Here is a 15,228-nt window from a genome sequence, read left to right on the forward strand (position 1 = left end):
CCACATTTAATGTTTTGCTATTCTTTGAATATATCAGATTCTTTCACTTTGCAGCATAGTTCTCTTGTTTGAAATGCTCTCCTCTTTCCCATCTCACTTGGCTAACTACTTCTCCTTTAGTCCTCTGCTTAGATGTCACACCCTATTAAAAGCCTTACCTTGCCTGTAAGATTTGGAGTGCTCACATTTTGTTCCAGATGGCACTATCCTTATCAAATTCCCACAGCATTTTTAAAAATTATTACTTGTCTTTGAGAAGGTCCATAGCTCTGCAAAGTCAGATACCACATCTGTCTTCTTCAAGGCCATGCCATTGGTGTCGTCGTTAATACCTTGGGCAATAGTAAGAATTCAATAAATATTACTTACATGGATAAACTACTCATGCTTTTGTTATCTCAGCCCCTTAGTATTCCAAATGATCTCACCTTTTCCCACAGGTATAATTTTACGATCACTCTCAACCCTGTCTCAAATTTCTCTACTGCATGTCTCTGTATATCTGTTTTAAATGCAGGAATCCTAAAGCTAGGAATAATGTATCCTATTAAAAGTAGCAAGAACAATGATACAATACTAGAGCTTTTACTCTTGAGGAATGTACCGTATAATTTACAATGAATGAATTCAAAAAGATGAATGAAGAAAATATATGATTTTTATTTTGAGATGTCAAAAAATCATGTGTGTCAGTAGCACATGATAGATATAGTTTTTAATATATAAAAATGAATATTTGGTAAACAAACTTGTTAATGCCACTGACTTCAAATAAGATTGCTTGCAATTCCTTTTAATGTTAGCCTATTTGTAAATGACATTTTAATTTATTCTTCACTGATTTTTTACTGAGCAGCCTACTTGCAAATTTTTTTTTTATTTTCAAAAATACTCTTATCTTCCCAAATGTTATTCTCAAATCTCTTTCCAGAATTACATTTCTCAGAACTTAGGCTTTTTTCCTGGTTTATGAATTAAGTCATTGATCTCTTTGCCAACTTTGCCAAGCCAGTTTTTCACAGCTGGTGGGCCAAGACTTAGCAATTCTAACCCATACCGATGCGTGCTCCTCTTCAATATGTGGAGTCCTTGCTGTTTAGCTGCACGACTTCAAGATTTTATTGGCTGAGAAAGAAAGCATTAGTGTTCATTAACATGCTGATATAATCCTTTTACAGGGCAAAATTGAGATAAAATTCTGTAGCCTTAGAAATACAGCATTTTTTTTTTTTTAATGGCATCAGTGACATACAAAGCATAAGATGGGGGGGAGGGGAGAGGTGGATAGCCAGGTTGTGTGTCAGAAGCCCACAGAAGAGGGGGCATCATACCTGAGTGCCCACTGCCTCCAAGGATAGTCTCCAAGGAGACGACTCCATAGGCCAAAGGGAACATTAATGTGGGATCTGGGGTCTGGAAACAGTGTTGTCATTCTGATTTCCACTCATTAACTGTGTAAACTTGTTCTGGAAGGATCTTCCAAAAACCCAGATCTGATTCAAGGAACCCTCTCCTAAAAGCTTTCCCATTTCATATAGGATGAAGTTCAGATTTTTTAATGTGGCTCATGAAAGTTTCACGATCTGATTCCTGCCACCTTCTTAATTTGTCTTTGGCATTTCTGTGCCTCCCGTGTCTTTAATTGTAAATGACTGCGGTTAGGTTAGATGATTTCTGTAGTTCCTTTCAGGTCTAGAAATCTGTGATTCTGAATAATTACAAAGTCAGCTGCAGCTTTCAGATAGGATAAAAGGGAATTTAAAAATTTATAAATTCCTGTTTCTAAAATAGATCAGCTTGAATTATCCTGGGGCAAGAGAGGTTGTTCAAGTGTAAGAAGCACAGTTTTCTTATGCTTTTTAAGTTTGTTAGAGGATGACCATGTATCCTACAAAATCCTGGAGAATCAGATTCTCCCCTGCAACCATAGAAATCATGTTCTCTTTGTTAGAATTGTAAAGTATGAGGGCTGGTAATGACATGGAAATTCTAGCCTTTGTTTTTATAGATGATGAAATTAAGGTCCAGAGAGATGAAATGCCTGTCAGGTTTATAACAGAGCCAAAGACTAGAACCCAGCCTTCTTTATTCCCACCACAGGGTCCTTCCTCCTGCAAGACTGTATTTTACCACAGTGGCTTGTGTTCACTGTTCTTACAAAAAGCTCATGTCTAAGTAAATGCCTGGGCAATGTACTGGGAAGACAAAGGATTCGCTCTGCCAAGTGGAGCTCCAGGTCAGACCAGTGTGGATTAGGATCCTTATCCTTTCTCCTTCTAGATGAAAAGCCATGAAAGGATTCATTGATTCATCCAGCAGATTTTTAGGGAGGGTCAGCCATTGTCCTAGAATAAGGTCTCTACCCTCCCGAATCTTCTGTTCCAATAGAAAGAGACAACAGACATACCAACAAATAACTTAATACGATATTTTCAGACACTGATAAGTAATGTGGAGAAACTGGGGCTAGGGAGCTTACTTTAATGTAATGAACTTCTCCTCACCTCAGTCATACTCATCAGCTCCACAATTGCTCCATCTTACCAACTCTCATGAGATTTATTTTTCTATGCCACTTCCCCTACTCCCCTCCTTCCAAATGCTTTCATGTTTCCATATCACAGCAAGGAAGATACCTTTCTTGTGTTTGTTGGAGATTTAAGTGCATTCCCATTGTGTCTCCTCTCCCATAGCCATATTTCTGTTTTATTTCCTGCATAAACTCCAACCAAATGGAATATTCACTGTTCCTCAGTGTTTCATGTCTTTGCTGCCTATGCTGCCTACACTAGACTCCAATGTCTACAATCCTCCTGCTCATCATTGAGCATCTCTGTTTGACAGGAAACTGTTCTGTGGCAGCCCCCTCCTTCTGTGTATAAGTCTGTCACTGTAAACCTACTTCTTCAAAATCTACCTCATGCCCTGCCACACCAACCAGCAAATTGTCCTTGGTTGTCCCTGCTCTTAGTCACCAACTTTCCTCTGAATACCATTCCTGGTAGTGAGTGCATTCTTTCCTCTGTTCCCTTCCCTTGCCTTCCCTTCCCTTCCCTTCTCTTTTCTTCTATTCTATTCTATTCTATTCTATTCTATTCTATTCTATTCTATTCTATTCTATTCTATTCTATTCTATTCTAGTACTTGGTATATAGGACCTTATGCTCTTATTCATGTTGTATCCAGGCTTCTTAATTTCATTATCAGCTCCTCAAGTTGGGCGGGGGGGGGGAAGAGTTATAAAATTATTTATATCACCAGGTATAAATTCCCAAATTTGTTCCGCATTAATAAGCTCAGAACAAAAAAGGCACTGTGTTAAAGAAGTTGGTTGCTCCCTATTTAATGCACATTTTACATGTTTCCGTTATATAGTATGCAACACTTCATAGCATTATTGTCTAAGTGTTATTTCTTCAGCTACAATTTATCTTTGTTGCCTAATGCAGCACTTGGACATGTTGCAAGTGCATTATATACTTGTTGAATTAATGAGTGAACATTTTAAAAACATGACTAGATATTTCAGAGCCTGTAATTTCCTCACATACATGGTGAGTTTTAAGGAGGGAGATGGAGGAAGAGTAGTAATATAATGGTCCTGAAAACTTATTTGACCATGCAATCCTCTGTTTTTAAGGAACCATGAGCCTCTCATGGAGATACTGTTCTCTAGAGTGCAGGCTTAACACATAGAAGGCATTATGTGGCTGATGCTGATAGTACTTAAAAGGATGGTAAGTTCTTTCAGGGCAGGACCTATGCTTTAACTGTGTTTGTACTGAATTTTGGTTGTGTTGTTAAAAGCCACATGGTCCGGCAGCGTGCCCTTTGCACGAATCTCTACAGCATGTCCAGCCCGTGCTTGAATGCTTCCTTTTGGCAGGAGCTACCTTCTGTGGCAGCTCTTTCCAACTTTGTGCAGTACTGTCTGCCTAGTAGAAAGTTCTATTGCAGCAAACGCCATCCCTGGTACTCTCCACCTATGACTAGTTCTACCACTCAGGGTCATCAGTATGACTGAAAATCCAGGAAAGGGACTTGGGCATAGAAGACATTCAATAAGCATGTCGAGAATTGAACTGAATCGTGAGAATTTGACATTAAGTTTTTGAATTGGGATTTCAAATGAAAATATACCCTGGACTAAGTTTGAACATCATTTTCTGCCAGATCACTTTTGAGTCGTGCCGTTTTGGGGCCTGTGAGTATCTGCACATATAAGTAGAAATGACATTTATGTAGCTTTGCGGTTTTAAATGAGGCTCTTTGGGGACTTCCTTTTCTGAAGACGGGGCATGAGAAATTTAAAAAGACAACTGGCAATTGGGTATACAGTGTTGCACTTATATTTTTTGGTATTTTACTCCCCTCCCCCCACAATACTGTTCCTGACACTTCATATCTCTAGGTCATGAATCCAGTTATTTCTTTGTGATCAAAATCATTCAAGTACCTAAAAGGCTTCACGTTAAGTAGGTTTCCTCATTTTGCTTTATGACCCTACATTGTGTTTTCTCTGATCATATGCTAGCTTCAAGGGTAACATCTACAAAAGAAAATGGGACTGGCCAATGTCTCCCAATATGTGAGATGTAGACCCACCACAGGCAACTATTAGAGATAGTATTTAGGCCCATGTGCCCTTTCACAAAACATCCTTATTTATCTTATAAACCAAACTATCTGATAACTTTGGCTGTAAATAGGGCCCATTAACAGAAATCACCCTAACTGTCCCTTTTCCCTGTCTCTTCTCATAGGACATTAATACTCTCAAAGTTCTCATTTCTTGTGCTTCATGTACTTGACTTTGATTTGCCAGGTTTGGTGGCTCCTCCTACTGAGGTAGGCTTCCCCCTCTAGCATACTGTTTGGAAAGAGGGACAGTGCCTTCAGTAATTAATGCTTGCTCCAGCTGGGACTCAGTCCTGCCCTAGGCCCTGAAGCTACATCCTCGACTCTACCAGAAAATATGGTCTCTCACTAGGAACTCGTCTTGTTTTGAGGAGGGGCCACAGTGTACTCAATAATTCTCCCCTTTGATAACCAAGATGTCACCACTGAGCTGTGTTCAATATTCTTGGCGCTTTCTTCCCCAAAGGTAAATTCTTTATACCTTTGTGCACATGAACTTCTTCATGGCCATCCCTCCAGTTCACAAGCTTAAGCCCAGGGGACTCCTGCAGTGGCTTTTGGTAACTTTCACTTCTCTGCAGCACTCTCTCAGAGGAGTGGGGTTAAAGACCATTGATCCAGCTGAGCACATTAATTGTCCCATATGATTCCTATTATTATCTTAAGACCCTGGAAGCAAATGAGTTTTCATCATATCCCCCCAGGGTGCCCGTAGTTTGATTTTTAGGCTGTAATTGAATGTGATACTTTCCTTGCAGACCAGTGCAAACATTTAGAAGTAGCATGGTATCATGAGAAGCATATTATACTAGGAGTCAGATCATCTGAGATCTATTCTTAGCTCTTCCTTAAACCAGCCTTAAAGCATTTATTCATTCATTCGGCAGCATTTATTGACCCTGAAATATCCTAGACACCCTATAAGGTATTGTGAATACAAAAATGAATTACATACTTAGTGATTCTTGACCCTGCTTATGCATTAGACCAGGGGTCATCAAACTGTGGCCTTCAGGCCAAATCTGATTCAACTTCTGTTGTTGTAAATAAAATTTTATTGAAATATTGCCGGGCTCATTCATTTACATTTGCCTACAGTTGCTTTCATGCTAGAACAACAGAGTTAAAGTTGCAACAGAGATCCTATAAGCCCCAAAGCCTAAAATATTTACTATCTACCTCTTTATTGAAATATCTTGCTGATCCCTGCGTTAGACTCATCATGGAGAAGATTTAAAAAAGAAATCATTGTCTGTGTTCCACCACAGATAGTTAAATCAGATTTGGGATGGGGGTTTGAGAGTTGGTGCAAGGCCCAATGTTTTAAAAAAGCATCCCAGATGACTATAATGTGCAGCTAGAGTTAAGAGACACGAATAGATGATCTCTACCCTGGAGGAGTATATAAGGCTTATTGGAGAGAAGAAGCCTACAAAAGTTAATAAAGGTACAGCGGATGAATCTGCAGTGGAAACACAAAGTTCCAAGAGAGCACTGCATAGAGAGCATTTTACTTCATTGGGGAAGTTTTCACAGGGAGACGTTTAAACAGATTCTTTTTTTTTTTTTAAGATTTTATTTATTTATTTGACAGAGAGAGACACAGGGAGAGAGGGAACACAAGCAGGGGGAGTGGGAGAGGGAGAAGTAGGCTTCCCGCCGAGCAGAGAGCCCGATGCGGGGCTCCATCCCAGGACCCTGGGATCATGACCTGAGCCGAAGGCAGACGCTTAACAACTGAGCCACCCAGGCGCCCCTAAACAGATTCTTGAAGGATAATCCACTGGTGGGCAAGATCCACTAAGACTGGTGATAGGGAAAGAAGGAATAGAGAGGACAGCATGCACAGAGGCAGGCAGATATGAAAGAGCAGGTCCATCTGAGAACTGACCAGAAGCTCTGTGTGGCCAGAACCCTGAGAGGGAGGAAAGGGTGTGGTCATAGGCTATAAAACTGAAAAAGTCAGGGCCACGCCTGGGAGGAGCTTTGTATGGTAAGAGGTTTGTAATTTATTGTGTCGTTTTTTGCATTACCTTTCATTTAGAAGTTGAATAGAAAATTGAGCCTTTCTAGACTGCCATTTTTCCATCTGTAGAATAAGTAGTTAGCTTAGATGATTGCCAAGGTCCCCCTCTAACCTACAACTTTCTGAGATTTTATCAGTTACTTCTTGTGATACTTTCAGGTCTGGGAACATAGCTGAGGTTATAGGAATAGCATGACTTCTGTAGTAGTAGGTCACCTGATATCTCCTAAAATTGACCCATTTCTCTTACTAGTACAAATGAGAGCACTGCTACTTTGTGGATTCAGCATAAGGATTTGAGAAAGCAGACTTCTGAAGGAGAAATGCCATGCCTGGCCCATGCATTCAGGCCCTTCATAAAGAGTATTTCATAATGATAAAATATTTGTAAGATAGTTTATATTCCGTGCACAGAGGCGCTATAAAATGGGGACAATCTTATTGTAAAAATTCACATTCTTTCCAATTAGTACTAGAGACCATTATGGCTTACCATGTGTAAGTCTTTACACTTAAAACCTGGTGTCTGAATTCCTATGGAAGTTCTTCAGTATGCCTTTTTTTTTTTTTTATGGTTTCTCATTTATATCAGGTCTCTACATTGTAATTTCATCTCTGTTCAGACACTTACTGGGATAGCTATAGCTCTACTTGTATCTCTAATAAGCTACATGTTATTGATTTCATGTCTTTAAGTGAAGTTATTCAAGTTCTGATGTATGTGAATATCTTATTTACCTCTTAGGGTCTCCCCAAGTATAGAAAATAGCCAGTGAATCAAAAAACAATAATATGATAGGCTCAGAGTTTGAAGATTCCAAGACTCTAACGTAGCCAGATTTGTACTTTCTGATTCATTTTATCAAACACAGGTAGATGAATGCACTGAAAATTTCTAAATATATTTAGAATGTTGCAAGTTGAAATATACAGACATCTTTGAAATTCCAGCAAGAGCTGTTGGAAAAAAATGTTTATGGTTTCTGTCACTTGAACGTCAAACATTCCTATTAGAGATGGTTTGAATACTTTTTAAAAATGCTTTTCAATTGGAAACCATTGCCCTCTCCCCACCAAAGAAAATTATAGGGAAACTCTAGAATATTGGCCACTGTTGACCTCTTTGCCCTCCTCTTCCTTCACAGACATCGATGAGTGTGCTGAAGGACGTCATTACTGCCGTGAGAATACGATGTGTGTTAACACCCCAGGTTCTTTCATGTGCGTCTGCAAAACTGGATACATCAGAATTGATGATTATTCGTGTACAGGTAAACAGTGACTGTTTGTGAAAGTACATATTCCCGTGCCTTAAATTTACTTTTAAGAGTTCCTTTTAAGTCTACTTCTATGCCATAAATACTCCCTTACAACAGAACAATACTTTTCTCAAGGAAAAGCCTATCTCTTTGATTTGGTAGTTAATTCTGAACCTGTTCTAAGGAAAGGAATACCTGCTTGCTCTGGGTAAGTTTTGTACTTCCTGTTAGGAGAGTTAAAGAAAAACTAGAGAACCAAATTAGTATTATGCTAATTTTATACTTAAACAGTATTTATACTCAAAACTTCTGTGAATTCTATGGAAAATGTGAGAAACAACCCTTAAATAATATTTCCTTTATATGGCAGTAGGTTTTTGCATAGAGGAAGAAGAACATAAATAATGTGATGTTTTCAGAAATAGATTCTTGGAGTGCTAGGAAATGGGAATATTAAAGAGAATCGAGCTCCTTCATGCATCTGGGAAATGCAGCTGAGTACATCAAAGAAGTTTTGCTAATGTTTGTTTTATGAACTATCACGCCCTGCAGTACCATCCAGAGTCCTGTTCAGGGATATCTTGAGTGTTAGTAATGCCTAAAGTTGGTCCTGGGATAAGACAACCCATTTGCTTCATATTCTTTCCTACCAATATTCCTACTAGAATATTGAAAGAAAATGGTGCTAGACGAGTAGCTTGAAGACTATAGGGTTTGAGGAAATGTGCATGTGAAATAAGACATTTCTTTGGATTTCCTTTTTTTCAAATAGAATAATCTTAAAAATAAATAAATTTTAGAAAAACATGTGGGACCATAAAACCAGAGAGCACTTAAAAATATTATTCTTGTCACTTTTTACTCTACCTGTCACTTTCTACTCTACCTCCAACTTTATAATTTTTATCAGATGGATGTACAAATAATACTTAGAGGTTTTCAGGGAAAAAGACTCTATAACACTCCAGTAAAAATATGAATCTATAATAAAAGTGTCACCTTATGCCTTCGTATTAGAGTGCACTCTTCTAAGTTTCCATTACAGCGACCATAGTGTGTACTACTTGATATCTTGTTTATCAGTTAGAGCAAAGGGCAGGTCCTTCCTCTAAATTCAAATATAGTATTTATATAAAAACAAAATGTTGGGTATAAAGAACAATAAGAAGTGACCTTCCAATCTATGGAGAATAACCCAAAGATATTTTGAAGATAGAATATGTATTTAATATAGAGTTGCCAGTGGGTTATTTTTTTAATTCCAAACATTTCCACATTATGGGACCAATTCTGCACTTTTTCATTAGACAAAAATTAATCACATTGAGTGGCAGAGTTTCTTGAAGGAGGTCTGCAGAGATACTTTTCAACACAAAAAAAGAATATAAATGACAAATCTCAGTAAATACATGGAGAATAAAATACACAGTTTGCTGTATTATTGGTAATATCAATAATTCTGAGTTCCAGTGTATTTGTTAACAACAAGAACAATAATCTTAGCAAAACCACCGCTTCTCAGAGCGATATTTCAAGATGTGCTCATTAAAAAAAAAAAAGAGTGCTAGCAGTTTTCAAGGAGTCTGCCAATTCCTTGGCATGAAAGACTTAAAAAGCTTTGTACATGTTTATACTTCTTAGTTGATTCTTTTTGTTTTTCTTATATTCTTAAAAAGTGTTCGAGGTTGTAAATAAGAATACATGACACATAATTTGGCCTGCTATTGAATGAGGAGTGTTTCTTCGGGGCAGGGTATTTTTAAGAGATTCATTTCCATTCCAAGCCTGTCTGTTGGCTGTAAATCCAAGGAATACTTGAGCTGTCATCCCTTCCAGAGACGCTCCTGCTTTGGCTTTACCTCTCCCAGTGTATTTTCCTTCCAAATAAAATCCCACAAATGACTATTTGTTTTTGACTACTTAGGGAGAATTTTCCATTAAGATTCCAAAGTATCTAATGATATCAATGAAGTATCCCTTTGTAGGGATGCCAATGAAGGCCAAGATCATTTTAAGAAAAGCGGTTCAGACCATGATTTTGTGCCTAAAGAACCGGAGCCAAGAATTTCAAGATCTGGCAGGTGATGGAATGTATTTCCTTAATGATGCACAGTATTTGTTTCCACTTAAAGAAGGATTTCTTGCCCTTTAATTTTCTATATACTGTGGGTAGGTCTACAAATTGGAGGATTTACATCCATATGTGAAAGTTGGATTTCCTAGGGAATAGGAGTGGATTTTATTTTGTAGTCCAAAGTCAGGCGATCTTTGACAAAACTTTTTATGTTAGACCATACAGGGTCAGCACACATTCAGGGTCCCTGTAGAGGAAATGAATGCTTAAATTCTCCCTCTTTGAATCTCTCCCTGCACACTTTAATGTTAGCATCTGTACCAAAGCCTCGAAGAAATGACTCTTCTGATGGGGGCTTGCCTTGCAGCTGAAGGTATCTAGGCTGTACCTTTTCAAGAGCTCCCATAAGAACAGAGTTGGACCTTATCTCTCTGATAAAGACTGGGATTTATTTTCCATGAATTTAGAAACAGATATCCGCATACTTGCAGTGGTAGGCCTTCCAGAATAAATGTCAAAACACCACTGCAGAGCCATTCTCTGATGTTTGTGGTTGAGCTCTTGGAGTTGTGAATTTGTTTTGCTTCTGGATCCCTGCCCCTCCTTCCTATTGAAGAACCCTCTGCCATAATGTAGCTGACATTCTCAGCACGGAACCCAGCAGACTCTCAAAGTTGCTTGCCCCGCCTGAAAATGAATCATTCTAACTTAAAGAAGACTTTAAGAGTGAAACATGTTACTTTATAGTCAAGAGCTTTGATCAATAAAAGAAGCTTTTTTTTGCTTTTATAACCTTTTAGCTCTTGCATAGAAATCATGTATGCTACAGTGTAATTACCTTCCATAATTGGTAGAATTGCATAGGTTTTTTTTTTCTCTTTCAGTTCCAGACAGTTTGAGTTATATTTCCCCCGTGATCATAAAATTCTGGAGATGGAAGAATTCTTAAAGATAATCTAGTCCAATCTCCTAACTTTCACATATGGGAAAACTGAGGATCAGAGAGATTAATTGCCTTACCCATGGGGCAAAAAGAGGGCAAAAAGATAAGCTTCCTTATTCTTAGTTCCACTATTATTCACCATGTTTTAATTTGCGACCATACAAAAATAATAAAGGGAAAGATTCATATTTTATAGAGAAATACATTATTTAATTTCTAATGTTCAGTAATTAAACTGCCTTTCTGTAGATTGTTTCAGTTCATTAGCTTCAATTCCAAGAGGAATGTTTCCCCTACAGATCTTATAATAATTCTGAATCAGAAGTCAGTAGAAGAAGTATAAATCGCCACTTTCTGGGCCTCTGACTCTATTATACAGCCACACTAATGACTCAGTGGCAAAAATGATATAGCAGTTTAAGCTCTTCTAAACCCATTAATATAATTTTCCTTCCAGCGAGGGTGTTATTTATTTATTTTTCTAATCAATGCTTCATAATCGCTTTCCTTCTCATGTCCCTTCCTGTTCTCATAGAGGAAAGAATAGGTACACCTACAGGAAAGAAAGAGAATGAAAAAAGAAGGAAAGAAGGATGGAGGGAAGGAAGGAGGGAAGGAGAAAAAAGACAAAGGAGGGGAGAGAGAAGGGAAAGAAAAGGGTTTGGTTCACATGAGCCAAGATGTTAGAAGCCCACTCTTCAGTATCTCTAATTGCAAAAATAACTTAATTTTTATGCATAACAAAGTTGCTTGGTTACTGATCTGGACTAATGGTTTTCTTGGTTCACTTGTATAAGTGTTAATTGAATTGGGCAAATCTTTTTGAGTTTTACTGGACATCCCTTCCTGGAACTGGTCTTGTGTAATGGACAAAGAATAAAATGTCTCTGGAAACAAAGGCAGAATCCAAGAATTGTGGAATTATCAAAGGATAACAATATATGGAGTGAAGAGGCATTCATGTCAAATCTTCCTGCTATATCTCTCTGCTCTGATTATTATAATTTAAAAATGGATTTCCGATTCTTTTTTCACATGTTGATGAGCTTGTAAATCTTCCCACTGCTGTGTAGAGTGGGAACAAAAAATTGGGAAGGGCAAACTGGTAGAAGGGATGGAAAAGGTCTTGCCCAGCTTAGGGAGAAAATTGATCCTTAAGGGCAGTGGTTATCCAATGAGGTGAGTTTTGCCCTCCTACCTGCCAGAGGTCATTTGACACTGTCTGGAGACATTGTGGTTATCACAACTGTGAGGAAGGGAGTTGCTACCGGCACCAGGTGGGTAGAGGCCAGGGATGCTGCTAAACACCCTATAGCATTATTAATAGGCTCTTGAGGATTCTACTTTCCTAGGATCCTTTCAGCTGGGAGCTTTTCTCTGGTTACTTTCCAACTGAGTCACTAATCTTCATCCTGTTCAGGACATTCACTACAAGATAGCCGCCTATAACAAAGAATTATATGACCCAAATGTCAATGGTGCCAAGGGTGAGAAATGGTGCTTTAGGGTTAGCTGATCAAAATTGTAAAAGGTATACTTCTTTTTTCAAACTTTCCCTTTTCTTCTTCAAGTTTCCTTTAGGTCCTGTGTGGTGATGCCTTCTCTCACTTTTTATGGTGCCCTGTGTCCTTTTATTGTCCTTTGGCTTTCTCAGTAAGACCCACTGTCCCCCATTCTTCCACCTCCTTTCTCTTCTCGGAAACCTCTTCTTAGATGAACATAGGAGAATGATTCCCCAATGGTAAAATTTCAGTCCTCAGCAGAGGTGGCAGAGGGGATTCCTTAGGGCCCCTCAAATTACACTATCCTGATGCCTCCTCCATATGCTTTCTACGGACCCTGACTGCTTCTGTTATTCCAGGAGCTTCTGATGCTGGCTTTGGTCCATGTTACCTATCACAGAAGGTCCAGAAAGTGTCTAAACACAAGGAATTGTACTAGACACTTCATTTTTGTTGTCAAACAAAGAGCCTCCTCTGGTGTTCCCCAAGGAATTTTACTTCTGCAAGTACTTAACTTTTACAGCATTGAATACTCCTAGTGCTTACATTTTATGATCTTATTGTTGTAGTTACTTCTTTTTCTCTAACATGGTCAATACTGATTTTTTTTTAATCATCACTACCATCCTGTTTGTCAGATTTGTTTAGTTGGGTGATTATGGAGAAAGAGTCATGAATTTTATGATGATATTAAGTTTTCTTCATTTGTCTTTTTTACTATCAGTTTCCTAGCATTTTAAAGAGTCTTGGATACTATTGTCATGCACAGAAGGTTACAGAGAAGGATTTACTACTGTGCAACTGGAGCAGATTTTAAGTCATTTGTAACCCATGGGTGCCCTTTCCTCAAATAGCTGATGTGTGTGTGTGTGTGTGTGTGTGTGTTTCTTTAAAGTTCCCTATCAAGCAATGCTAGAAAGGGTAAATGGCTTAAAGTTTTTAAAAAGACAATATTTGGAAAGGCAGCAATCACAGTATTTTTTTATATTCTGCATTCCTCCAAAAAGAATTTAAACTGGAGCTGGTAATTTATTGTATGGATGGACAATAACTTCATTATCAGCTATTTAAAAATAGCCCTCCATGGATTTATCAAAATCACAAGTACAGAACAAGACAGATAATTCACTGTGTGTATATGATGGTAATTACTGGTATATAAATAGTAAAGGGAATAAGATAGTGCAGACAATGGCAGAGAGGATGGGGGGAGGGGGTGCAGAGAAGCACAGACCAGAGAGAACAATGATAAAGAACAGGAAGTGAAAATGTGCATATCAGCATTCACACAAAAAGAATTCTAAATAAACAAGGTTATTTTGGTTGTAAAATGCCTTGGCACTTTATCTTTAGTAAAATGCCTAGCACAGAAGAAATCTTTAATAAACGTGAGCTACTATCATTGTTGTTGTTCCAATTATGATTAGACAACCTATCCTCTTGAGGAAAGGTCTCATTTCTCTGGGACCTTTTCAACTGGGCACTTTTGTCTGGTTACTTTTCAAATGAGTTATTATTTTTCAGAAAAATACATAGCTTTGCTGGAGCAGTGCATTCAAAGTGTTCTTGTCTGTTCAACTGTACTTATTATGTAACTGTGAAAAGGGGCTTAAAAAAAGAAAAGAGAAACCTTGATATAACTAAGGGGCACTTTCTCTGGAAGTTAGAAAACTCCTTCTGTAGGTGGATTTGTTGTACTTCCTAGGACGGGGGGTTCCTATTGCTCTTGCGAATGAGCATTAGATTGGCGTGCTCTGGGGCTACCTAGATGCATCCAGGGGCCCTATGAGGATACTAATCTGCCCAGAGTACGGAATATGACCTCTAAATAATTAATGAGTCTGCTCAATTCTCCAGCAGAGCAGATTTTATGAGCTCGGCTGCTTCTGTGTGGATTTCTTTTCCAAAGACTCACAATCAGCAATCAGCCAATCCTACCATCTGTCTACTAGTCGCCATGACTATTGGGAAGGACTTCTGCTTTTTTATGAACAACCACTCTAAAATTTTCTTCTCCCGAAATCGCCATTGCAAAATATGATAAAACTGTATATTTCACAAAATATGAAAATCGGGCAACTTTAGGTTTTAAAATTTAAAATATGGCCCCTAGTGCTAGAAGATACTTTATTCATTTCCTGTGGTTCACCGTATATGATTACGTTGTATAGTTATTATTGAGAAGTTTGAAAATACAAACATGATCACAAAAGCAAATGAAAATAACAAGCCCCAGGACTCAAAGAATTAATAGTAAAAAGCAATTTTAAGCAAACATAATCCAGAAAACATCTCTTGATGAATGTGGAGTGTGGTTACCGGAAAGGGTTAATGTTTAGAAAACTTCAGGCCACGTTTAGAAAACTTGCAGAGAACAGAAGTGAGTCATGTCTGTGCAGTTAGTGAGGAGGCCAAGGCAATGTGCTTATCTCTTTTCTGAAACACATATGTGCATGCATACAATTAGCAGTCAGCTCAAAATGGAACAGGCCCAAAGGCTCAGGGAGCTGAATTGCCTTTTTAAAGATGAAAAGCTTGGAAAGGAGTCTGTGCAATCTGCATCTGTCAGTGAGTAGGGGAAGCATCCCAGCTCCAATGTATAGAGGTTTCCAGGCTTGTCAGAGCCTTTATTGCAGCCTCTCGGTGCAGCCATCGTGTCCATGTATGACCCCCGGCCTGGCCACGGTTTTATCATCAGAGCACTCAGTGGTACGCGCCTCCATGAGCTTACCTCTGTGCAAGCTCACCTGAGCGCTGAGCTGATGGGAGCCACCTCGTTAGCCAGC

The 15,228-nt window shown here is 38.5% G+C and overlaps 1 protein-coding gene across 1 annotated transcript in view; it reads left to right on the forward strand.

Moving 5' to 3' along the window:
- Positions 1-15,228, forward strand: part of NELL2 (neural EGFL like 2) — a 324,025-nt gene that overhangs the window by 171,233 nt on the left and 137,564 nt on the right. The window contains exon 13 of the mRNA XM_035002828.1: positions 7,810-7,935. Coding sequence (XP_034858719.1) covers positions 7,810-7,935 — 126 coding nt within the window. The remainder of the gene's footprint in view (positions 1-7,809; positions 7,936-15,228) is intronic.

This window comes from Mirounga leonina, unplaced genomic scaffold, assembly GCF_011800145.1.
Source record: "Mirounga leonina isolate KUSES-001 unplaced genomic scaffold, KU_Mleo_1.0 Mir_126, whole genome shotgun sequence".
Classification (NCBI taxonomy): domain Eukaryota; kingdom Metazoa; phylum Chordata; class Mammalia; order Carnivora; family Phocidae; genus Mirounga; species Mirounga leonina.